At 44.2% G+C, this 26,219-nt stretch overlaps 1 protein-coding gene across 1 annotated transcript; it reads right to left on the bottom strand.

Moving 5' to 3' along the window:
* Nucleotides 1-6,426: 6,426 nt before the first annotated feature.
* LOC115320487 (cuticle protein 16.5) lies at nucleotides 6,427-14,417 on the bottom strand. Its single transcript, XM_029980693.3, has 3 exons — nucleotides 14,292-14,417; nucleotides 8,948-9,413; nucleotides 6,427-6,636 (listed from the first exon to the last, which is right to left on the bottom strand). Coding segments are annotated over exons 1-3 (477 nt in total). The 5' UTR covers nucleotides 14,301-14,417; the 3' UTR covers nucleotides 6,427-6,634.
* Nucleotides 14,418-26,219: the final 11,802 nt, after the last annotated feature.

Here is a 26,219-nt window from a genome sequence, read left to right as displayed (position 1 = left end):
AAAACCGTTAAAATTGAAGTTGTTACATTCCTCTTATTTCCGCCGATGAGAAATACCTTGCTCACGTCAAAGTCAACATTCGGCCAATCATGGAAGGCCGACCACAACGACGCTATCGGTCGCGCACGTCACCAATATGGGGTATTCACTGGACGCCATATTTGAGGGTGATGTCTACAGCGCGTACTCAGAACGAGCTCACATTAATAGGCTGCTAAGACCGGCAATCTTGATGCTGCGGAATGCACGTTGCAAAAGAACTGCGGAAGCTCGCTGACAGCACACGCTCAGCAGTCGCGCACACAGCTATGGCCGCCAGTGAACTCTCCCTATAGGGAGTATTCACTGGCGGCCATATATGTGGGCGCAAATGCTGAGCGCGTGCGGATGACAAGCTTCCACGGTTATTTTGCAACGTACGTTCCGCAGCATCAAGATTGCCGGTCTTAGCAGCCTATTAATGTGAGCTCGTTATGAGCATGCGCTCTAAACATCGCCCTCAAATATGGGGTCCAGTGATTGCCCCCTATAGGAAAGAACAAAAATTCCAGAGCAGGTAATCAACGTTAGGCTTTGTAGTTACCTTGAAAAAAATAACATAATTGTAAAGCAACAGTATGGCTTCCAGAAAAACAAATCTACGGAAAAAGCCTTGCTATATATAAAAGATAAGCTAATTAATAGTTTTGAAAATCAATTATATACAGTAGGAATTTTTTTTTATTTTCGCAAGGCATTTGATTCGATTAAACATGACATTCTTCTAAAAAAGCTGACACACTATGGCATAAGGGGGATAACTTGGAACCTAATTCATAGCTATTTATCTGGACGATCACAATATGTAAAAATCAATGAGTATGAATCGCAACTAATAAAAATAAATTACGGTGTACCTCAGGGGTCAATTCTGGGACCATTACTTTTTCTGTTGTACATAAATGATATAGTAAACATTCCGCAAACTCCAGATATTATACTTTATGCAGACGACACCAATGTGTTTTTTACTGATAAGGATCTTAGTGTAATAGAAGGTTTATCAAACATTTGGTTACGCGAACTTGCGCTGTGGCTAGAGTCTAGTCAAATAGAATTGAATATTAACAAAACAAAATATGTTATTTTCAAGCCTGTGCATAAGCAACTCTGTAGTAACTTCTCGGTACAATTTAGAAACTCAGAATTAGAAAGAGTGTCCTCCCTAAAATTTTTAGGTGTCTGGTTCGAAGAAACCTTAAGCTGGACAGACCACATCAATCATATTCGCTCTAGCATATCCAGATCTATTGGAATCTTGCATAAACTTAAACATCTCCTTCCCTGTTGGCTTAAGTGCCAACGCTACAACAGTCTTGTGCAATCTCATTTACATTATTGCTTACTAGTTTGGGGAACTACAACAAACACAAATTTAGACAGACTATTCAGCCTACAAAAAAATAGCTGTTTGTTGCATCGAAAACCTTCACTATACCGATCATTCAGCCTCATATTTTGTCAAATATAGAATTTTAAATATCCATCAGCTCTTTCTTTTAAAGCTAGCGATGATAATATACCGCAAGTACAGCAGTGACCAAAATTAATTTTGTGACATCTACCACCCTAAAACAACACAATATAATTTAAGAAATGAAATATACACAAAGCCCGAAATACGGACGAATTATGGCTCCCAAGCTCTAGCGTATAAAATATCACAGCTTTTGAACGATCATCCAAGTGTTTTTAAATTAATGAGGAATGCTACTTCCCTTATTGCTTTCAAAGGTAACATGAAACGTTATATTTTGCAATAGGAAATTGCGTTTTGGTTATGCACTGGGTTGAACAGCGTATAATTGACTCTGATCACCGTTATTTGTGTTAATTCGCTTGAAAGCTCATTGCTCCCCTGCCAGTTTGTACTTTAATAATTCATTTTTCTGCAGAAGGGTTGTTTCGTTTTTCGTTTCGCACAGTGACACATTTTTTGACAAGATTTATTGTCGTTTTTACTTGTGTTCATTTCTAGTCTGTTCTGATTCTCTGCTGAGCAATGTACAGGGTGGTGGGGCCTCGTCAGGTAAATCTGTTTACCTTTTGCCCCTCCACCTGAGACTCAAGGAGTCCAAATGAAGATTATTATATACCTCAAGCCCCGACCAGGGCGCCCCTAACGGCACACTTATCATTATCACCGGTTGGTCCTTTTTCAGCCGCTGCACTCAGATTACGTTCGCTCAAGTTTTGCGCCACAGAAAAAGCTTGCGGAATTTGTAAGAACCTTAAATCCCGTCGTAATATTGAAGGGCAGGCCCACGCGATTTGTCACAATCTCTTCCCGACGAGTAGGCGGCGACAACCGCAAGGTGGCAGCGAACAATCAGAGAGCCTGTATTACAAAGAACTGCTCGATCGGAATCAGGTGGTTTATGGGCCGCGTTTGCAACACGTTCTACGGGTGACGAATGCGTTGGTCATCCTCGAGCGTCTCCCCCTTTCCGACTGCTTTCTTCCTAGCCACGCAACAACGCAGCGCACGCGCATTTGCGACCAATCTCCGATGGAGGCGTCCGCCATGAAATGGCAAACGTTCCCCACGGTTTGCGTTTGGAACCCCTCTACAATCTAGGCTCTCTATGAACAATAGGCGACAGAGGCGACGCCGTCGGCGTGCTCCTTCCCCCATAAAAGTAGTTTCTCTGCACCAAATAAGTGTAAAACTAACCAGAGTTCCGCTTTTTTCCGCAGCGCACATTACGTTCGAAAGCCAAAGATACAGTCCCACCCTCAGTCGTATCTAGCGCGCGCGTGCATCCTTGAAGGTTGGCTATCCACTGCGGCGGACCATCGTGCCTGTACGGAGAACTGAAATCAAGTTTCATATATAGTATCGCTCCTTATGCAGTTTCAACGGAGAACAGGCCTTTTGTTTGTTCGTTTTATTCATAAACCCTAATTAGATTCATGTTAAGATTCACCTAATGTTAGGTTGATTTCATATTCAGACAGTTTTGGCAGGCTGTCCATTAATGGTGTAATTAAACCACGATCACACTTCTAATACATCACAGACAGTCCTCAAAAGCTGTCTGAGTGGCTCCTTGTGTGACCATACTGGTCGAGCAAAAACTGTCTGCAGAAAGTTCAAAGCATACACATATGTCTGAAGCCTTCCTCAAGCGTGTTCGCAGATGCTTCGGTCATTGTGTCTGCAACAAACGCCGTGTTTTTTTTTTTGTTGTTGTTGTTGTTTTTTTGTTGCTTTTTTTGCTTTTTTTCTAATTTGAATTAACAGTGCGATAACCCACCTTAACTCTCTCAATACATCCTTACCTCTGACTTCTTTTCTTTCTTTCCGTCAAACCAGCGAGGACGCTGCCCCCGATCCTGAACTACGGCGGCAACCAGTACCTGATGACTCCCCAACTGGTGCACCAGACGGGAGTCGCCGGTCTGGTAGCCCCAGCCTACGCCCACGGTGCAGCGAGACTGCAGGCGGCCCCGCAGTACGCGTACGGGGCAGGTCAGGCAAGGCTCGTGGCAGCGAGCCCCGCTTATGCGACCGGCGCAGCCCAAGGAGTTTACGGCGCCTCTAGGGCCGTGCACTCCCTCGGACTGCAGGGCCTGCAGACGTACGCCCTGCCGGCTGCGGGACACGGCGCGGCGGCTGCGGGACCCGCATACGCCTACGGTGGCCAGACCAGGCTCGTCGCAATGCCTTACGTGAGTCGGGACAAGAAGATAACGAAATCAAAACGAATGGGAAAGGTTTAGGATGTTCGCGGGGGAGGTCAGCGCTTTGGTCCGTCAAGGACCATGATCTGATCTATTAGGAATGTTCACGGGAGACAACAGCGATTGTTCCGTTAAGGATCATGATCTGTTCTATACTCGTCGGCACATCAAGAACAAATGAAGTTTTTCCCATTATTCGTGCGGTGCGCAGAGCAGTTCTTCCAAGATTTTGTTGTCAAAAAAATTAACTTTTTTTTCTTTTTTACCTTTTGAAAGGTAAAATTTTGATAGAATGACATAAAGCTAATCTTGGATGTGCCTAGAGTATCTTAATTCAACACGCAAGAAAATATTCCTCAAAAAGCCTGATTGTTTTTGTTTTGTTTTTTTGTTTTACTACGGTTGTTGATGGGAACACGAGTGTAGATTGCTTGCGTCTGATTGGACTATTTAAGAGTCACTCATGTATAATGGCAGAGACACGTGAATGTCGCTATTGTACAATATCCTTTGGATGTGTTTCAGATCAGGCGCCTAAACACACAAAAGCAAAGCTAAGTTCAAATGATTTTGTCAAAATCTCGGCTGTCGACTTCTACATGACGCAGGACGTATCGCCGGTAAAATTTTAAGCTATTTTAAATGTAGAGTTTCGCAAAGCTTGCTCAGAAGTAGGACCCTCATTGCTGTCCTAAGTGTCGGCGAAGTGACGCAGCCGAAACAGGTTACGGTAAACCCGTGCAAAGTCTGCGTTGGAGAATAAAGCACTGCGCTCCCTTGGGTAAGCTCGCTCACAACTGCTAGCTGTGCATGGGCACCACAGTAACTGCTATATTGTTGTTGTTGTTGTTGTTGTTGTTTTCTCGTGTCGTCAATTTATTGCAATAATTACACTAGAGAACACTACTTTTAAGGCACCACAACACCAAATCAGGCTTTGCGTGTATTCATCATCGCCAGTTTGAGCCTAGTCGAAGGCTCTTTCGTTCCCCTGTCCAGGAGTTTAGGATGTCGGTATATGAACGCCATGTTGCTTTCAACTCCTCTCACTCAGCCACTTCAATCGTTTTGACCATTCTTTATTCTTTTTCTCATTTACAGCAAGGTTGACCAAGGAGCCAGTTGATAAACTCTATTTATGATACGTGTTATCAGCATGAGCTCCCCATGCGATGTCGCATGATGTGGACCTCGGCAAAAGGAGACAGAAAACAGGAGAGGACATCGTCTACGCACGCCCTCCACGGGAGACGCGGAGGAGCTGACCAAAGCCGAGAGCGCTCTCGCCGGGACCAACAGCCATGAAAGCATCATTCGTTGGAGTGCCAAAAACAGTAAAACAGCGCGCTTAAAGTATAAACTAATTCATCTTGGTGTGTACATATCGTGAAGCTGCGCTAATAAACTGTCATCTAAACCTCGTCCTCGAACTTGCTGGGAAGTTGGGTCGTCTTGGCACAAATGTCCATTGGCTGCCACCGTGAAGTCATTCGGTGAACTCACTTTTTGCATTTTTTACAGTCAAAGTGCAGGTTATGCTGTAGAATAGTTTTGAAATTTGTTTGCTTCGGCTTCATAATTACATCATGTGCTCATAATTACATCATATGCAAGTGCTACTCCACTTCATTTCTCTATGCGTTAAAATGAAACCGGAGATCATGCACTATGTTTTAGTACAAGTAAACACAGTGTCCTGACCTTGTTTAGGAAGAGCAAAAACCGAACCTTGATTTATTTAGTATCTCTCGATCATATGTGTGCTTCTGTTCATTTTTTTTTTTTTGCAGGTTTTAAACATCGTGTTTACAAAATGTCTTGCCTAAAACTTTTTATAGACTCATTTTAAGGTCAGCCAGAAAAATTGGCGTTTGCCCGTAATGAGCTCAAACTTTCAACAAAGGTGTAATTTAGTGGTGCATTTTACCTGATCAAATTTCAATGTGCAGCTCCCTTCCTTGTTTGAACGCAGACGGTCAAATTACCCGAGGGTTGTGCTTGTGGCGCCATCTCCCGATAGGTGCAGTAAGCAGACGACGGCGTCATATGCTTTCGAAACGCGAATGATAAGGAAATCATCCGAGTTTTTGCATCGACAGCATTCTGCCTGCTGCACGCGAGTGGGAACTTTAGCGCACCACCGTGGCTACCCCCGTGCTTCAAATCTTCCTAAAATGTATTGATATAAGTGTTTTTGGTTACGCTAAGCAAGATTTTAATTGAAACCAGATATTTATATACACAACTAGTTAATTAGTATTGTTAATTACTTCGTCAACTAGTATGTGTGTATCTTTTTTTATTGGCTGTATTTTTCCATGCTTGCCAGCTTATTCTGGAAAAGTGTTTCTTTTTCTTCTCATCACCCTATTTGTGGAGATATTTGAAATTATTTGTAGAAACATCTTATATATCTCATGTCCTGATCAACTCATTACAGGAGTGTGAATTGTTAGTATAGTGAGTGCGTCGTAGAGCATATGCATGCGGGCGTTTTCGAAAGCGTGGCAGTAAAATTGCGGATTTATGTCATGTTAAAACATCCACGAACTACGAATTAATTGTTGGTGAAATAGTTGCAGCATCAATTTATCTGTACACTTCTGAACTTGCGTTGGTAATTTCGCACCGGTGCGGTAAAATGTGGGCAAACATAGATATAGCATTAGTGCATGTAATGAAAAAACAAACGAAGTGGCGCGCTTCTTTTGTTATAAAAATTAAAAAAAAAGAAAAACGTTTATTTGACACCAGCTTTTTTTATCTACGTTTTCTATACAACCTCTTATCACAAAAAAATATTGAGGAGTTTCATCTTTTTTTCGGGGGGAAGGGGAAACGTGCACAACCGTGTTGTCGAGAAGTGGATCTCCCTGGAGCGACTACTTCTCTTGAAAACTTCCGTGTTCATTTCTGAAAATGAAGAAAAGCAAAAAAGAATTGTGAAGCATTCGCGTATCATTGTCTGTCCATGCAATATGGCACTTCGATAACGGCATCAACTTCACGCTCCGAGCAACTTCCTATGATAATTTTGGGGATTATATCGCCAGCAATAAAATATATATTTTGCTGTCATTTTGCTGCGCGATCATTTACTTAGTCGACAACGACAGCCTCACACCTTCAACAAAAAAATTATTCGAGATTGAAATTCATCGTTGAAGAAAATTCCCGTTTCGCGAGTTCGCATCACAACTGTTAAAACGAAGCTTCAGTACTAAACGGTTAATTAACTGCGTGCGAACAATCAGTCAGGTAAGCTGTAGCCTAGCACTTCGTCAGTTCAAGATCTACAGTTGTTTGCCGTGACCATTTTTATATATCAACCGTTTCGTGCTGCTCTCCAAAATGAACGGTATTGTTATCCAACAGAACTAGCTCAGCTCGCACACCCAACAAAAATCGAGCATTGTGCATCGAATTTTTTCGAATGGGCATCCTCACTCTAAGCCCTCGTTTAAATGTACACGCTTGTGAACAGACCTCTTCTGACTAAAACCAGCGCATTACAAGAAATATACTCAAAATGCCAGCTCGTAATTCCACGAAAACTAGGATGAACCTGACAGCCCGAATTTTGTCGCCTTATCTTCGTTCTTTATAATGGTTAAGTTCCTTATTAAACATTGATTCATAATTTTTGTAAAAATTTCATACCAACTCTCACCTAAAAAAACCAACAACTGTGCTGATCAATCTTTAAAACTCTCACTTTCAAAACCAAAGAACTAGCTGAGAGCTACTATACTCAAAAGCAGGGGGAATTTCGTCACGCCTCTAGGAAATTACCTCAAACTTATCTGACAAAACGCTGTGAAATTTTGTTTAGCTATGGTTACAATGCGATTCGCATTCTTTCAGTACTCTTGAATTTTTTTTATACCCGCTCGAAGTAGTCTTAGTTATCTCTATGTCAATCCTCGCACCTTAACATGGAATAAACGGAGGTTAATAACTTTCAGCCTTTTACTTTCCAATTTTTTATATGCTTAATAGTTCTAACAGATAAGAAGAGTATCAGACAAGCGCTGACCGCCTCTCTGTCGCTTCTTCACTCAAATTCCAAACAAAGAGCTGAACATGAAGCACGGGGACTCAGTGCAAACTTGTGGCAGGAAGTTAAGGCACTTCAACGACTCATGGTCGGTTTAAAGCCACAACTACGCAGTGCTTGCCACAAATGAAGTGACGTCATCGTAGACCTCAACCAGTAGGCTTCCTCGTTACGTGAGGATGCTCATCGTCGGTGCTTGTTGTTCCCTAGAGCCACTATAGCTGCTCAAGAAAGGCAGGGAGAGCCAAGACTCGAGCCTCTTATCGTTATCACCGGGCACCCTATAAAATCGCAGCACCCCTAAATAAGAACAACCAGGAACCAATCAGAAAGCAATAAACGAAGTCGGCAGTTTGCCGCAAGCGGTCCTCTTTTAACTGCCACCGACTACAGCCACTGAGAGCTCCACAAACGCAGTACGCGGCTTATACCAACGTTACTAGATACCTCCGTTGTGGAACTCCCGCGGAAGGGGGTATCCCCCCCCCCCCCCCCCCCCCCCTCACTCACTTCATTCCGCCTCTCGTCGTTCGAAGCGCCATCTAGATTTCTCTTTACAAACTGTGTTTTCCATAGAGTACGGTGGAGCGCCATCTAGACGCTGCGCTTCGAAACGTATGTATCCCATAGAATACACTGCAGTTACCAAAGCACCCGTCTGGCGCGTCGAACGATGGGAGGCGAGTCGTGGTGAGTGAGGGGGGTACTGCTCGTGCATGCAGCGTCTATGAGCAGGTCCGTAACTGAGCTAATCTAATAACGTTGGCTTAAACGGAGAGAAAGTCACCTGCTTCTTGCGCAGGAGTTGTGGTGACGTCAGAACGACGCCGGGTTCTGATTGGCTTTGATTGAAAGGAGAGTGCGTAGACCTTAATGTCAAATGCCTCGAGGTCTACCCACTATCTTTTTTCGATCTGCCAATAAGAACTAACGTTCTGACATCATTGCAACCCCTGTGCAAGAAGCAGACAAACTTGCGGACCGCATGACGCTCGCTCTTCCTGCTTTGTGATTCGTTCTTGGGCGCCCGTATTGACAAGTGCTGCAATCTCATAGGCTGCGGGGCGATAATGAGATGCTTCGGACTCGCCACGCCCAGCGTTTCTTAGCCTGACTACAGACGAAAGGTGTAAAAAGGGCCCGTTTTGCCCGCACCAGCCCACTCACAGTAGTGCTTGTAGCCGTAGGCTGGGGCAGCGTACGCGGGTCCAACAAGCTTGGCAGCGGGAGCCGCGTAGGCCAGTCCGTGTCCGTAGGCCAGAGCGGGGCCAACGCCGTAGCCGAGCCCGTGTCCGTAGCCGTAGCCGAGACCGTAGCCGAGCCCGTACGCCGGAGCGACGGCCTTCACGACGGGTGCGGCGTACGCCACGGGGGCGGCGTACGCGACCGGTGCCACGGCTTTGACGGCGGGGGCGTACGCGTACGCGGGAGCGATGAGCTTGGCGGGAGCCGCGGCCAGCACGGGGGCCACAGAGTGGACCGTCTTGGTGGCGTACGAGGTGGCCACGGGGGCCACGAGGGGCCCGGCGTAGCCGTGGGCCAGCACGGGGCCGGCCGCGTAGCCGTAGGCCGGGGCGGCCACGACGCCGGCGTGGGCCGTGCAGGCGAGGGCGAGGACGACGAGGGCGGTCACCTGCGAGACGGAAATTAAAGCCGAGGTCGCACTGTTAAGAGTGACACTGTTTGAGGCGTGTTTCTTTCCTCTATGAGCTCTTCGTGTGTGCAGCAGACGCCATGTCTTTTGCATGATGTATGGGCAGTGTGAAAGCGGTTTGACCAACGATGATTGAGCGGTCGATGAGTCGGGATGGTCGATGGGATGAGATGAAAAGCGCTCGTGTCACTTCGAAGCAATTTCGGCATGGACGAAGCGGGACTCAGTGATTTATATCCTCCATCGAACATCTCTCCAGAGTTTCCTACACGACGTACACGACCCTGTGGTCCTGTACTTCGTTTGGATGCGTATTTTGCATATCGGACAATATCCCCCTCGGAGTCCCTCCCAGAAATTTGTAACCCCCCTTCCAAATTGTCAGTCCTGGGCAAACCGTTGCCAGTAATTCATCTTACAAGTTCTGTGTAGCTGAATCAGAGGCTAATGCGTGCTATCGACGATTGAAAGCAAGGCCATTGGCCGCCGCAACACACTAAAAAGAAAAGGTTTAACCCGTACACCCGTTGTCACATATACGACACCCAAAAATTTCAGTTCGACGTAGAGCGCACCGACGTCAAACTGACGGCCCCAATTTTTACGAGTGGTTGGATGACGGCGCCATGTAACATATTAAAGAGCTAAAGTACGTAACAAAGACTACAAAAAAAAACACAGGTTTTGCAGAAGAGCCAAGAAAACACCGATTACTTTGTTTGCAGTCAGTCCCGCTTACTTTAGCTATTTTAACAAGTTGTACAACTCGGCTATCAAGCCGCTCGTGAAAGTTGGTCGCGTCGATTCGACGCCAGTGCGCTGTACGTCCATCTGAAGTTTTGGGGTGTCGTATACATGACAGGTAAGAATATAGGGAGTATTCACTGGCGGCCATATCCGTGTGCGCTGCTGCTGAGCGCGTGCTGACGGGGAGCTTCCGCAGTCCTTTTGGAGCGTGCATTTAGCACCATCAAGGTTGCCGGTCTTAGCAGGCTATTAACGTGAGCTCGTTCTGAGCATGCGCTCTAAACATCGCCCTCAAATATGGCGCCCAGTGAATACCTCCTATACCTGTTTGTGTGTGTGTGTGTGTCTGTGTGTGCATGTTTAATGCTTGTGCGGACAAGCCCGTACACTTTCAAGCTTGCCAAAGCTATGTTCACGCGCAAGCTGCACGTGCTTGCACTCATGGGGCACAAGTCGGGCGCCATGCTTGCAAGGAAAAAGGCTCCTGGTCGGTTTCATTATCAGTGCTCGTGCGTATGGCGCGTGATTTTCTCGCTTTCCCGAAGCGACAAACACGCGCGTGCTGGGTTGAGGAGATCGCACGCTGGGCTGAGGACTTGGTCAAATATTGCAAGCATGGCGTCACGACTGGTGCCCCATGTGTGCAAGCGCGGGAAGCGTGTGCGTGAGCGTAGCTTTGGCAAGCTTGCATTTGCAAGGACTCGTCCGCGCGATCAGAGACATGGCGGCGGCCTGTCCCCCAATTACAGTCTTTGTCTGCACGAGAATTTGTCCAAAAAGAACACGTTCTAAAGGCAGGTGCAAGCTCACATTTCGTCCACAGTTCTACCAGAACTTTTATCTATCTTGCTTTTGTATTATATGAGATCGTGCGTGCACCGCTATACTTCGTCTCACCTTAGCAGGGGCTAGCTGCGAAAGCTTTGCGAGCGCGAGCGGCTAGCCTTGACTGGCTTCAGTAAAGCACTAGCTGCACGAACGCTCGTGCAGCCGCCGAGGCGTAATCCAAAGTAATTAGCTCGCGCTTTTAGCATGCGCGGCTAACAATAGTCCATACTAGGGTGAGACGAAGTATAGCATATTAGGGCCGCGTCTTGCTTCCTGGCGAGCTTGGTGAGGAGAAACTGTCATGTGCTGTGTCGCTAGAGTGGTAGGCCTTGTAAAACCCCTCTATCCTGGGAAACGTGGTGCCATTCATTGTTGTAGAAATGCTCGAGGCACGTGCCGCGCGCCACTTCTGGGAAGATTATGGCGTCTGAAATGTAGCTCAGTGCTACGCTGTGCCGCCATGATATTCACAAGGGCTGTACGTTTCACATGCCTCGTGCATCGACGCGCCTTGCGCTACTTTTGAAACATGAAGGGGCTTTAAGGTTTTGCGCAGTGCTCCGGTTGCAGGTGCGGATCATTGAGGGGTCATATACGGGACAAGTAACGACAGACTTTGCCAAGCCCATAAACAAATGGTCCTTGTCTTCCTTCTTTGCAGGAAAAAGGGGGAGGTTGTCAGAAATGCAACCCTCATGGTTGCCATATTCAAAACAAAAAAGTATTTTTGTGAATGTGTGTGTGTGTGTGTGTGTGGGGGGGGGGGGGGGGGGGGGGGGGTAACAAGCTGAGGAATGGTCGCATTGCGAGGTTAGTACCGCAGAAGATACTAAGAGAAGAGTAAAAGTACAGGCAAGCTAGTGGTTGCAAACGCAACTAAACCTGAGACATCGGAGGGATAAAGAAGGACACGAAAACTACTTGTTTTAATACTACTTGGAATCACTCCCTAACGTTAATAACTGAATAAACTTGCCTTAGTTTTTCTTTCTAGGCAATGGCAGTCTCCAAAAACCTTCGAGAAATATGAGCACCGTTCATCACCTCAACTCGGAGCCAGAACAAGCGGCCACGTGGCCCGGTGCCTACCCTATGCCGCCAACGTTAATCACAACCCCGCGCTGGGGTCGCCAAAGTAGAAAACGGATGCTGAGATCCAGGTATTGTCAGAGTTCGGCTATTCTCACCACCGCAGAGGTTGGACGTGAGCCACTAGTCGAGTGTCCACCGAGGCATTGATTGTTAAGAGCCGAAGTCGAGTGCTCTCGCACTTCTCGTGTCCAATCCATGAGCCGTGCTCGACTGTTTCGATCCTACAATTACGTCATCAAGTTTTGCAAAGGCAAGACTGAAAAAAAAGAATCCCCTTTCGTCCTCGCAATTTCACCGCGACAAAGAAGCTTCTGAATCAGTGGCGGCCTGTGCGAGTATATTTGGGCCAGAATATAGCCCAGGTACACCTCTGCAAAGTCATGAACATTCCAACGCAATATCTTTTCATGAGCCCTTTAAAGGTCGCCATTCTTGCCCACCAAATGGCATTAAAGGGAAACTGAAGCTGTTCTGTGATTGAGGAAAAACACTTCAATCGTCTTCATTTGGCCTCCAGGATCACGAGTATCGAGATTATTTTTCAATTTGGTGCACGAAGGCTGCAAAAAATTATTTTCAAAGTACCGCTGAAGCCCCTCCTTCCCAGAGCGTGACGTCATATCAGGAGTTTTCGGAATCTCCGCTCTCGTGCATCTGCAGCGCCTATCAAAGCTATAAACGCGCACTCTTGATATTAAAAAAACAACAAGTAAAAAAAATAAAAAATAAAGGGCGTCACGACTGGTGTCAATGTGGGGCAACATACCTGGCAAGCTTTCAATTAGAGGCGCTGCCGACGCGAGCGGCACGCGGTTGGCGCCCCAAAAGACCCGAGTATGACGTAATGACTGCTCGGAGGTTTTTCGTGTTTTCTCGCGTATAGTTACATCTTCGTGGAGAACGAACGTGGTATTAAGATTCAGGGCATAAAAATACGCCAGAATTCACCTCTAACACGGTTTTTTTTTTTTTTTTTTTTTTTTTTCAAGAATTTCTTTGGCTCTTTTTACCAACGGAAACTTCTCACAGCATTAAATAAAAACCAAAACGATGTTAGATCTTAATTCTTGTACGCTAGAAATCCCGAGCGCAGTTCTTCAGAAACCTTCGTTGAAAAGCTGTACATGAGCGGCCCTCTCGTGGTCTACGGCATGTTGATAGTACAACTTCGGCTTTGCGCGCTAAAGAAAAAACAACAACACAGGAACGAGATAGTGCTTTTAAGTCACAAATAACATCACGCTCACGGTAAAGTGTCAGTCACCTTTCTGGCCAATAAGAACTGAGGAACATATTTTTCTAAGACATAACAATGTGTGTTAGGATTTGACTAAGTATTATCATCCTGAAACAACGCTACAATCTGCGTCGTATGTTTCAACGTGGCGTAAATAAAACATTACATTTTGTATCTTTTGCCGTGCTCCATGTTGAATTTTAAAGAATCGATACTACTCCGACGGTAAAGTACTAAAGACGTAGCTTTTCATACGCCTTATGGAACTTTTCTTCTACTTTTCCCAATGACCGTGAAAAACCGCGACCAAGGTCTTGCGTGCACATTTGAGCCTGAGAAAGTGATTAGAACTTAGTAAATCGCCAACCATTAAGCCACGCTCACTCTGTCAATACATCGTACAAAAGCCAATCTGTAGAAACGGTCTGGGGCGTGTGTCTTGCTTGTATAACTGTCCTGTCACATTGATCATACAGAAAACTGCCTGCAGACATGTTGGCAACATACACATGAATGATGCAAACATGATTCAAACATGCCCGAGGCTCGCCCGTAGATAATTTTGTCACCGTGTCTGTGGCAAACACCGTGTGTTTTGTATAACGTATGTGCAGTGTGACTGCAACTTGTAGGCGTCTGCGTCTGGGTCCGGACTACTCATCTTGACTTAAAAATCTGCTCTCAGTCAAAGATTGATAAATCATTCTCTGTTTCCTAACGCTGGCTCTGGCATCCTGGAGCCCTCAACAGAATCAGCAAGCTAGACGTCCTCAGTCAGAATTTGAAGTCACATTCCTCGGTCTTCGAGCGCCCCCTCGCGAAGTGTCGATTCGTTTTCGGCACTAATCCTCCTGCGGCGAATGGCGGTCACTCTCTCAACCGAATGCAGTGATCGTGCTACTCCTTCGCACAATCCAAACAGTCACATTGGGCGACGTGCCGATGGTACTCACGGCGTTCATGGTTGGTGTGGTGTGGTTTGCCCGGGGGGAATCTGGCAGAGGTAGAAACGAGTAGGAACTGAGTGTGGTTTCAGGCCCCCGTGAACGACGCGTTTTATACAAAGCCGTTTGCCGCAACCCCCCCCCCCCCCTTCTCCTCTTCCCATCCACTCAATGGTGACGGCTGTCACGTGACAATTCTGTCAACGATCAAGCTCCGAGTGACGTAGTCCGGCGGTGAGCAAAGGGGTGGAGCAATGTCAAAAGCAATAATAACCTTCTACTCCGCCTCCGGGACGAGAGAGCCCCGGCGTTCCTGATGACCTAGGTCACCGCGTGGAAGTCTCCGAGTTCCTTCCTGGACGTCATGACCTACTCCGACGACGACTTTCTCCTCGCCGGCGAGCATTGCTTACTCGCGGCGTGATAAAACCAAAACATGACGTGATCTACGACTTTCGAAACACCCCTCGCGGTCCTCGTTGTCCGTGCGGAACTGAGGTCGTGTTAGTCTCAAAACTGACATCCAGAAAACGAGACGAAAAGTTTGGTTCGTATTCCAACTGCCCGCAGCTTAAAATCTCTGGTACCAAAAAAAAACTGTCAGTAAGTAAAAACAAAAACACTTATCATTAACTGGGGTTAGTCGTAACAGCTGCTTTCGTACTCCTAGCACATGTGTACGAAAGAGGAGGTGGTACATGTTACAAAAAAAAAAAAAAGTCTATCTCAATTGTACGCTTATAAAAAAAAAGCATTAGAACAAAATTTGGTCAAGCTCACCATTCGGCGCTATAAATACAATTCAAGTTTACTATTGAAAAGTCTGTATCTAGAATATTGCCGTTGTCTAATTTGACTATGCTTCTCAGGCAATTCTGCAGCAACTGTGTAGATTTATTGGAAGCCTAAGCATTCAAAAGTATCGGAATCACGTTTGTACTGCAGCGTAATATTTTAATGGAAACATCCTCTAACTAAAGTATAATGTTCTTTTAATGATGTCATTAAAGCAAATTTTATTTTATGAGTGGAATGATTTCCATTTGCCACGGTTCATTCTTAACATTTATCCACATATTCTCATATTAAACGTTTCAAGCGTTGGGTGCTTCTACTCCAGATCGATACGGCGTAATCTCTTCACCATTAGTAGACGCTTCTTTTAATGCATAAAACAAGATATTCCAAATACGACTGCCGATAAAATGACAAGTGTGCAGGCGAGCTGATGCGGATTCAACATGATTGGGTGTAACATGAATATTACGCGGTGTAAAATGTTAGCGTTTCTTACTGTTCTCTGCTTCGGTCCCAAATAACAATTATTTTACGAGCACCAAAGTCCCACATTAATAGGTGACGGTGCTGGCGGATATAAGTAAACACTCAGTTGTGCCCTTAAAGCAGTGTAACCTCTGGGGGCAAAATGTTTATGTTACCAATTTGTGATAATAACCGGCGCCAGAATAAGTGAAGCCTGTTCGTTTTGTGTAGAGCCAACCCTGAAAGGTCGTTACAGACGCAGATGGACACGTCTCTGCGTGGGTTTTCAATCGCGACGGTTTTGAATCAAATCAGACAGTGAAGAATTACCGATTGTGGTTGGCCAATGTCGGTGTCTAGTTGAAGTCTTCGATGGGCGTGTCTCTAAATAAAAAACAAAATATCTTTTTATTTTTTTTAATGGGACATACAACATATTGGCTGTACCGAAATCACGAGAAATAATCACTTTTTTTTTCGCTGTCACTTCAACCATGACCGTGCCAATCCTTGCTGCGGAGTATTTTATACGCGCATACAAATTCTTGTTCGTACGACATATTCGGCCAAATTTTACGTTATTGTTGCGGATGCACGTTGCATTCTGCTTTAAAGGATGGAACACAACTTGCATCCGTACTGTACTGCAATAAACGTCTACCTTTAAACGCGTGTTGCATTACACTACGGACGGTAAGGCAACAATCTTTTAAATATAAACCGCGACACACGGACTGCACCGGAGCGTGAAGCACGTGAAGATATAGGTCACGCTGCAGAACTCGGAAAGCATTCCTGGGTTCGATCTCCATCCGTGCCCGATTCAATATGTGTGAGCATTACATCGGCGTCCGGTGGTCGAATCACTGCTTCCCGTTACACGGTAAAAAGCCCAGACTAAAACGGTCGTCTATAGCGCTGTGCAAGAATCACTGGACAGAATTCTCCCTGTCTAAACTCTCAACAAACAAGTTGCTTTGCTTTCTGACGAAGAACCATTTACCAGAACTTCCTTACTAGACGCGGCACCACGGGCCTCTGTGGAACGGGCTGTCGCCTTCCTGCGTTGCCCTTGGCTTTCCCGAGACAACAAATATTACTATTACTACTACTACTACTTCAAGGTTATCGTGTTATTAAACTTTTTATTTAGTCAAGCTACTTTAAGTTCTAATTACAGGGGAAAGAAAATGTGCTACAGTTGGGGCAAACCACCGTTTTATGATTGTTTTTGTTGTCTCTTACAACGGTGGAAAAAGTAAATAATAAAACTAATAACGAGATTGTGTTTCACAGAGGGGGGGGGGGGGGGGGGGGGGGGGGGGGGGGGACGTTTAAGGAGGCGTTTAGTCAGAATGCCATGAAACTGACATGTCCGCCATTACCCACGAAGCTTAGCTCCCGAAGCCTTGTTCCTTAGGAAATGGTACTTCTTGGCGAGTTACAAGAAGCTCAACCGATACCCGAGGCTTGCGCGTATACTGACCCAACAAACGGGGTGAAACCTATTCCACGCGCGGTGGACGCCGTCGCGCAGCCCCAAGTTGCTGCTCGTTGCAAACCGAGAAAGCGATTGTGTTCCAAGCGAGACGAGCGATGGCAGCAACCGAAGTTTCGGCACTCGCGCGGGCCCCAGCGCGCGCTTTGGTATACGAGAGCGCGACTAGAAGAACGTGACCACCGTAATGATCTTCGTGACAATAAAAAAAACACAAACGCGCGCGTTTTCTTCTTTATTTTTTCTTAAACCACAGAGAGAGCCAAAGCTTCGGCGGCAAAAAGACCGCGAGGATTGACAGAAACCGCTAGGAGAGTGCATTAAAGTATGATTAAGGGTAACGGATACAGAGCAAAATTGAGAACAAAAAAAGGAAGGCCGAGCAAAAGCTGCCTGCGGTTAGGTGGAAGCAAAAGCTGCCTGTAGTTCTAAATCAGGGGGCTCCGAACGTTTTGGCTACGGGGCAGGATTAGCAATATGTTACAGTCAATTACGTAAGACAATATAAACGAGGGAAATGCTAAATAAATAAGCCCATATAGCATTTAAATAAACAAAATACTAAAGCAAAGATAAAAAAAAAAAGAACGGTAAGGTTGACAAATTCATGCACTTTATATTTAAGTGCAATATTTTACTCGAAAACTCACCAGACACAAATCAAAATGCAGAGGAACTTTGAAATATTTACACAGGGGAGAACACTAATTAAAATGGTAGGTCAGATCAGATCCCTATACACGACGTACACGAGAACGCGAAGTAAATGTTTCACAGTTACACAGACACGAAGCAGGGAAATACGAATAGTAATTCTGATGATGACAATATACAATAAATAATACAGCTAGATAACCGGCGTTTTGACGTAGTTTTTTAGGTGTGTGCGAATGGTGGATTTTGAGTTCGAAGCGAATTCGAAGCGTAAAGTGGTTTTAGCCAAATATCTTTGAATAGAATAGCTTCTCCAAGCTTTTCACTACTGGAGCATGCCTAAATGAAAACCCATCTACACTTTAAATCTATAATTTAAGAAAACAAAAATACAGTTATTAATGAGGAACGTAGGTTGTCAGGACATATCTGCCTAGTATATATATAGTCTTGCATATTAGACACATTTTAATTTTGAAATCTTTATTTTAGTGTAGATATTAACATCCAACGAGTTTTTTTTTTTTTTCTTAAACAGACCACGTGGGCGCGTGCATCATTCGGCTTTCAAAGTAGGCTCTTTAAGAACATGACTGCAATATTTGTATTTCTTGAAGTGTTGATCGTTGGCATACGGATCAGCTGAACACGAAAAAAAAAGAGAACACATAGAAAAGTGCTGGACAAACGCACCACTGACTAACAACTGACCCGGTGATCGATGCGGGTTCGCCCCATTGAGCGTGCTTCTTATCGAGCACCGGTGCACTGCGGAGAAACAACGCCCGTGGAAGTTAGCTTCTCGGGTGCTACTTCTCCTCAATGCACTCTTGCTCGGTAAGAAGCGCACTCAACGGGGCTATCCCGTCGCGGCGAACATTTCGAAGAATACGAATATCAGAGTTCATCTCGAAGCGAATTTCGAGTAGCATAATATTTGAAACTACAGTTCGAAAATCTAAAGATTCGCCACAACACTACAGTTTCCTCTCATTCTTTCTGAAATCTTCGTTCGCGCTTTTGGTGCATGTCGCGGCGACGACGTTTTTGCAATCGCATCTTTCTTTTTTCTTTTTTCTTTTTTTTTTTTGTAGGTAGCAGCGGGCCGCGGGGCCGGGTGTCATTAAAACGTCCGCGGCCATGCATCCAGAGACCGGGCGAAACGTCTCCGAGTGCCGGGGTTTTGAAACCCATTGATCTAAATTAAGGATATATCTCACACACAGACATTGGGAGCAATCCGTTAGAAGTAACGGATTGCTTGTAGTCCGTTACTTTTTCAAGTAATTGTGTAATTACCAGGTTACTTTTTACGACCTTGACTTGTAGTGTTATTTCTTTACTAAATATTGATAACAGACTACTTTAATTAGTCATTACTTCTTAAAAAAATATGAACATAATACAGAAACTGGAGCAATATCAACAAGCAACTCAGCAGTATAAAGATAACAATTTCAACAAAATATAAACACCATGAAGAGGAGAATAACCGAAAGTAATACACAATTTTTTTTCCGACTGGTCAGTGGAACTACTAAAAAAAAACGTGCAAGGCATATCAAAATATGCGGAACAAGAAGATCAAGAAGACAACGGCGTTTAGGCGCCGACTCTTCATTGCCTTCCATGGTTTTTTTTCTTCTTTTGCGTATGAGAAATGGAAAGTGTTGCAGAGCATTTTTGAGAACACCAAAGTCGTTTCTATCGTTTCCTTGAACACCAAAATTGTTTCTATTGTTTTCTTGTTTGTATTGTACGCGAAAAGTGACGTAAAAGTAATTTGCAACGTAGCGAGTAAAGTAATACATTATGTTTCAGCGAAAGTAATTTGTAATTTCCGTACGTTCTGCAGCAAACACATCGAACCATCAAATTAATTATTTGTTTTTTCTCGGCAAGAACAAGTAGAAGTAACCACCAGCATAATGCTATGACGTCATATGCAAGCTATTCATGTATATAGAGTCATCGTCTGCCGTGAAAGATGACGGATTTTTTTGTTTTCTTTCTTTGCAATGATTTCGGGTTTGCGAAAGGGTCCTGCGCGTTACGAAAGTGACTGCGTTTTTACTGATGACTAAGTGACGCGAGAAAAAAAAGAAAAGGTAAATTACTCAGAAATATATATTTTCGGGTTTGAAGCTAACAATTACTTACAGTTTCATAGGTCGTGAAGATGTCTAGTTTGCTTTGGAGCTAAAGGTGGATCTTTATAATGCAAATGCTTCTAGAAATCAAAACATTTCAGGGTCTAGGCACCCTGTTACAGCACGTAAAGTGTTACGTACTTGAAGTTAGAGTTGCCCCCCTCGCAAACCTTTTAACCATCCAATTTTATTACTTACTTTTGGTTCTATAAATTACAAATAAACATATGACTATTTGGAATTTTATTTAAATAAAACAACGTGCAACAGAATTTATCAACTTAACAGACGTGTCCTAAAAACAATTTACAGTTTTCTCGTTTTTGTTCTCGTAGTTGTTGTTGTGGTTGTTGTTTTTTTTCCACAGCAAAAATAAATATCGTTTTGCCAAACGTTCCGTCTCCGCCCAGGTGCAGCAATAGAGGTCCGAATAAGGTACCAAAGTTTCGAAACTATTCATCATTCAATTCAAAAGTTTTAAGCGATTTTCTCAAACTTTCAATGGGAAAATGGCGGCCTTTAGCTCACGCAAGGTGGCAGAGAAAACTTCACCGCAAATCCGCCATATGCGAAGAAAAGCTCACTGGCCTTTTGGTGGATGCAGAAATGTGCATCCATCATTGAGCGAGGCAAGAATTTACTCGACTGAAATACACTTATTCGATTGAACTATGTTTGCATATGGATTTACTCTGTACATGAGTTTTCTGTGCACATTATCAGCAGTAAAATATTATTCGTGCATCCCATACGCATCTTTGGTTGCACAATGAAAAATATTCACAGCGTCTCTTATGTTATTCCTAAGAGGACTTGAAGGCGAAAACCAAAGCGCCGATGTGAACGTGGCAGCGAACCTCGGAAGACAGCGCGCTCTCTGACGACGCACTTTTGGTGCCGTTTCATTGGTACCTTTCGTTTTGGTACCTTTTTGTGTCGCCGACGTGTTTTCGCTCAAGGACTTCGAAGGTCGAACGAACGGTAAGACATATAAGACTTTTGCCTTAATAAAGTATCCCTAAAGCCACGGTCACACTGCCCATACATCATGTAAAATACAGTCTGAAAACACGAGTCACCCAATATTTGTGGTTCGATTGCCGCGTTAGGAGTTTCCTCCTTGAACTCATTGTCATGCGCCATTCGAAGCACGGATCTTGCGGTGTCTCGCATTCGAATCTGGATGCAAACTGTCTTCTGTATGATGTATAAGCAGTGCGACCCCGGCTTAACGGTAGATATCCTGGGAAAAATACGTATAACCAGTGTAATGGACTGCAGCTTAAGTTGTACCTCGATTGTTATATTTTAAATTTCTGAATTGCATTGAATTCCCAAATATTAATATTTCACCGTTTATATAAAAGAAGGTACTCATACGGTTTCAATTCTAAATTATTTTGATCGGAAAATAAAAAATAAAAAGTTTATATCTCCTACATTGAGGCTACGACAGAATTAAATATGTCAAGCGTCGAACGAAAACAGCCGACATGAAACCGGAGCGGCAGGGGCTGAAGCAGAGATCCCTTTTTTGCAATGTGTATACCACTTGTGTGGGATCGCATGTAGCTTTCTTGCTGCTCTAAGGTGTTCTATCTGATCCTAGAATATCGAGAAACAAATTCTTAACTTCATCACGTGAACATAACGAGCACCATGCATAAAAATACAATTGACGGTGAGCTTTCTTTTGTGTGTCTGTCAAAAGACTAGTGAGCTTTTCCCGTCACCACACAAAAGTGGGTAAGCTTTTCTTCGGCGAGTTTTTTTTTTTTTTTTTTTTTTTTTTTTTTACTTTGGGGTTTCTGAGGCCTATCATCTCAATGTGTTCGCGGGCTTCGTCGACGGCCACTTTTCTAATAAAAATATCTAAAAATCCCAATTTTATATATATATATATATATATATATATATATATATATATATATATATACACATACCGGGTGGCTTTGCGAAGACTTCCAAAAATCCTAAAAACTAAGCCGTTTGAAAAAAAAAAGCTGTCTTTGGGAACAAACTACCAGCCACGGCAGACGTCAGGAATTGCCAAAAACATACTAATGAGCCAGCTAATTATTTAAAATTTCTTAATTAACTTTTTAATTAGGGGAAATAGACACATGGTTTTAATTAGATAATTGCTGAGCGTTATCGAAGACCACTAAACCAGTCATTTTCAGAAAGACAATGAGCGCGTAAAAAGTGTAGTAACGCACTAAAGTTATCACTCGTGGAGCAGGCACAAGGCTGGGGCTAGATAAGAGGTGAAAAAATCGCGCGGTCGCCTTTTGCAACCGCTAGCCTTGTACCTGCTCTACGAGTGGTAACTTTAGTGTGCTACTACTCTTCTCACGCGCTAAAAGTCTTTCTGAAAATGACTTATTTAGTGGTCTTCGATAACGCTCAGCGATTTTCTAATTGTAACCATATGTGTCTTTCCACTAATTCAAAAGTTAATTAATATATTCTAATTAACTATCTGGCTAATTAGTACGTTTTCGGCAATTCCTGATATCCGCCGTGGCTGGTAGATTGTTCCAGAAGATAATTTATTTTCTTTTTTTTTCAAACGCCCTAATTTGTAGGATTTTTGCAAGTCTTCGCAAAAAGAGCCGGTGTATGTATATATATATATATATATATATATATATATATATATATATATATATATATATATAATCAGATAACGGCAAGCCATGAAACAATGGCATCTAGTCTGCACCGCTAACGCAAGATTCAAGCGGAGACTGAGCGTTTAGTCTATTTTTTCGGTAAAAAAAAAAGCTTTATTTATTTATTTTTTTATTTTTGTTTTTGTGAGGGGTGATGGAGACATTCTGTTCATTTTGTTTTCAGACATCTCACTTGAATTTCTGACGGCTAGCATCCCCTGCGGCCACAAAAAAAACTCCGTGTCTCCAAGAAACTGCCTTCGAGGAGCAAGCGCCACAAGGTTGACGTCTCGCTCCCCGCTCATCAATTCATCCGGTCACCTTGCGTAAAACACGACAAGTCCGGTCACGCCCTGAAAGTCTGCGCCGGGCGATCGAACAAACGTGAAAATGACGGGCGCGTCACAACACAGACGAGAGAGTTCGCAAATTGATCGTTCCCGTTGGCATTGAGGTGTCCTCCTCCACGGACATCCCCGTAGCACTCCCTCTGCGACGAAGTGGACGTCCCTCGCCGATTTCCTGCACGGGCGACGCCACCGCGTCCTCGCGTCGGAATGGGCATCGGAGGCCGCAGGGTGGGTGCCTCGACTTGACGTTAGTTCCGCGTATACTTTAATCTCGCCGTTCGACTTACCGCGAGTTCCCGTTCTGAACCCTTCGCAAGTTCTTGAGAAGACATGGCTACCATAGACTTTTTGACGTGGGCGCCGCCATCTTGAGTCGCGGAACTTACGGTAGACGGAAGTTCTGCCTACCGATGGAGCCAATCCAGCAGCATTGAAAATGCATCGTCATGGTGAATCTTCGTCTTTGTGTGTTTGCTGTAGCCAACTAAACCAAACACTCACAAAAAAAGAAAAGAAAACGCTCAGAATTATGGCGCCCACAGTCTGTGATTGATTTAGGCAGGGACGGCAAACGCATAAAGACGGCCAGTGCCTTGAATACTTATACATTTTTGGGGCGGTCGTATTTAAAGTAAAACCGAGTATAACTGTTTCACTTTAAGTGCGAGTATGGCGAGTTACGAGCACGTCGTGTTCCCTCTGTAAATTGGAGCGATTGGCTCTCTTCCGTACTTGGCGGGAAAGTGTAGACGCACTGGATTGTGTAATGCGTGGGGCGGCATTGCTAATTATTGCAGCAACGTAAAGCGGCACAGGTAGTATTGAAATTCGTTTCGTTTCACTTTTAAGTCAGAGCTCCCCCCCCCTCCCCCCCTGACAAAGTCCACAATACGCACAAACGCATACATACAGATGAAAAGCGCTTGGTCACTGCGCCGATCTCTGCATTCGATTAAATGAGCGAGGGGTAAAGCCCCCACAGAAAAACAACTCAAACGCCATGACGGGGCGTTTTCGGTGCTCCTTTTTTGGTCCCCTCCTTTAAAGAATAGGAAATGAGCAAATCTTGATAGTGGTCAATAAGCCCTCTAAGTATAGACTTAATGTCCATTCTTTACGAAAAAAAAAAAATCTGTAAGTTTTTTTTTTTTGTCTTTTTTTGCAGAACACTTGGTGCGAACTACAAACATGAACATTGAAAAGGCACCAGAGGAAGACAATGCTCACAATAACTGTACACCTAAAAAAAAGTGCGATGTGTGCAGGGGGCAATGAGCATGGTGTTTCAATTGCCCACGCCCACATCGCATTTTTCAGATTTGCTCATATTCCGAGTTTATTCCTTCGCTGGGAATCTTCCATTGCACTCCCTGATTGGCTACCTTCCTGTTCTGCAAAAACAAAAAAAAAATACTTCCAGACCTTTTTTTTTGCGTAGTCATTACAGGGTTTACTTTGAACCATTCCTGAATTATTCGACGTTAACTACTACCGAAACAAGTTTTGTAGGAATAATATTTTTTGGAAATAACTTTAATTTATTCTAAAAGAAAATGAAAGTTTCCGTGCAGGCTCGCCATTTAAATTTCCGCAAAAGTTTCCGACGCCAAAAATCCCAAGTTCTTCCGCGGGAGAAACTAAAATATCGAGTTCGCGGAAACACCTTCCGGAGCAGCGAAGCAGAACGAAATCACGGCGGTTACCACAACGAGCCTCTGTTATTCGCAAGAAGCCCAGATCAAATTCAAAAGGGGAAGAACAAGTCGAGTTGGATGAGGTTACCACTTTCTTTATCATCCAAACTTCCGAGCGCGCTAACTTTCTACATTTATTGGTACATTTATGTATTGAGCGCATTTACGCAATCTTTCAGTTGTCGCTAAAACGTTTGGCGCCCTACCCACGTAACAGCCAGGCCTGTGTACTATACGTATGCGTTAGAGAATTGCAAACACTACATATAAAAGCGTCGTTCTGACACTGACAGGCAGGGTCGTTCATATGTATTGAGCGAAACGCTTCTAAAGCAAACTAGTGTGTGCCAACAGCCGCCATAACCTCCCCCCCCCCCCCCCCCCCCCCCCCCCCTGGGAGAAGTGTTCCTCCAGTTTATAATATAGGAGACGTGGGTCTTTTCCTTTAAAATATGGCGGTTTTAGGATTACGCAAATGTCACTCGGTGGAGCGAACGTGGCGGTGGTAAAAACGGGCCAACCGTTTGCCCGAGTGCACTCTGCTGCGTCATCGTCAAGCCCTTAACCCCCGGAAGGCTGTCTTTACCTAAACATGAGGTTCATCTTAAAATTGGTCCACGCGCGCTGCCGCACGAAGCCGCGTGAAACCGTTGGCACCGCTGTCTCGTTGCCAAAAGATTTGGGGTTACGATTGCTAAAGAGTGCGCGCAGGTGCACTCGAGTTAGCGCCAGTGATGGTGTTGCAACCGTGGAAGACCCCTAAAACTTTCTTAGAACGCGTTCACTTTGCGTTGAAAAACCTTTATATTTTTTACACTTTTATAATGCGTCTATTTACTTGCCCTGTTCTTGATTGTTTTTAATTATCAGGTAATGGTGCGACCTTATAAGCTCCATCTGACTGGCGAAGTTTTTTAAGTTATCAAGATTTCACTGACTATAATGGTTTATGATTGTCGTTGACTACGGCGTCGTGTTTTGTCCTTGGGAAGGCTGCATTTCCTAACTAAATCGTCTTTTGGTCTCCGTCATTCGTTGAACGTGTTTGATAGATTATAGTGGTTGACTTTCAGCGTTCTTCAAGTCTATCAGTGTACGCATTTTTTTAAAGATTTTTTTAGGGCAAGTATGAGAGAGAAAAAAATGCAATCAACCGTTCATCATTAAACCTGTTAGCAATTCATCGTGTTCAGTCGTCCTTTCCTCAATCAAAATTTCCCTGTGTCAAACTAATTGTTCGCTTACCCGCTTATCCAGGAAATAAAACAAAAGGTACCCTGTGGAACGTTTCAACTGATTCGTTTCTAAAGGTTCCTCAATAAGTTTAATTGAGCGGCAAGGATGAGAAACAAATTGAGATGAGAATACATTTTGTAACCTGCAATTCTTTGTCATCGTGCTACAGCGAGTATTGTTACATTTTACCAGTGCGGTCTATTTTTCTTTTCCCATACCTTCTCTTTCCGCGAAGAAGTGGACACAAACATTGGATTGTCTTTGGAGCTACAAGAGAGTAAGGTACCCAGAAAGTTATAATTCCTATAATTGCACCGACACTAGTCTAGAAGAATAGGTTACAGAGGTCGTTTCCGGTAGCGGCTAGATGACTAAAGCAAGTGCGAGTATGGCAGCTAACAGGCACACAAATATTAA

This window comes from Ixodes scapularis, unplaced genomic scaffold (assembly GCF_016920785.2).
Source record: "Ixodes scapularis isolate PalLabHiFi unplaced genomic scaffold, ASM1692078v2 PGA_scaffold2__306_contigs__length_199485367, whole genome shotgun sequence".
NCBI classification, from domain to species: Eukaryota; Metazoa; Arthropoda; class Arachnida; order Ixodida; family Ixodidae; genus Ixodes; species Ixodes scapularis.
Note: the sequence above shows the minus strand (reverse complement) of the source record. Positions and strands in the feature narration are given on the sequence as shown.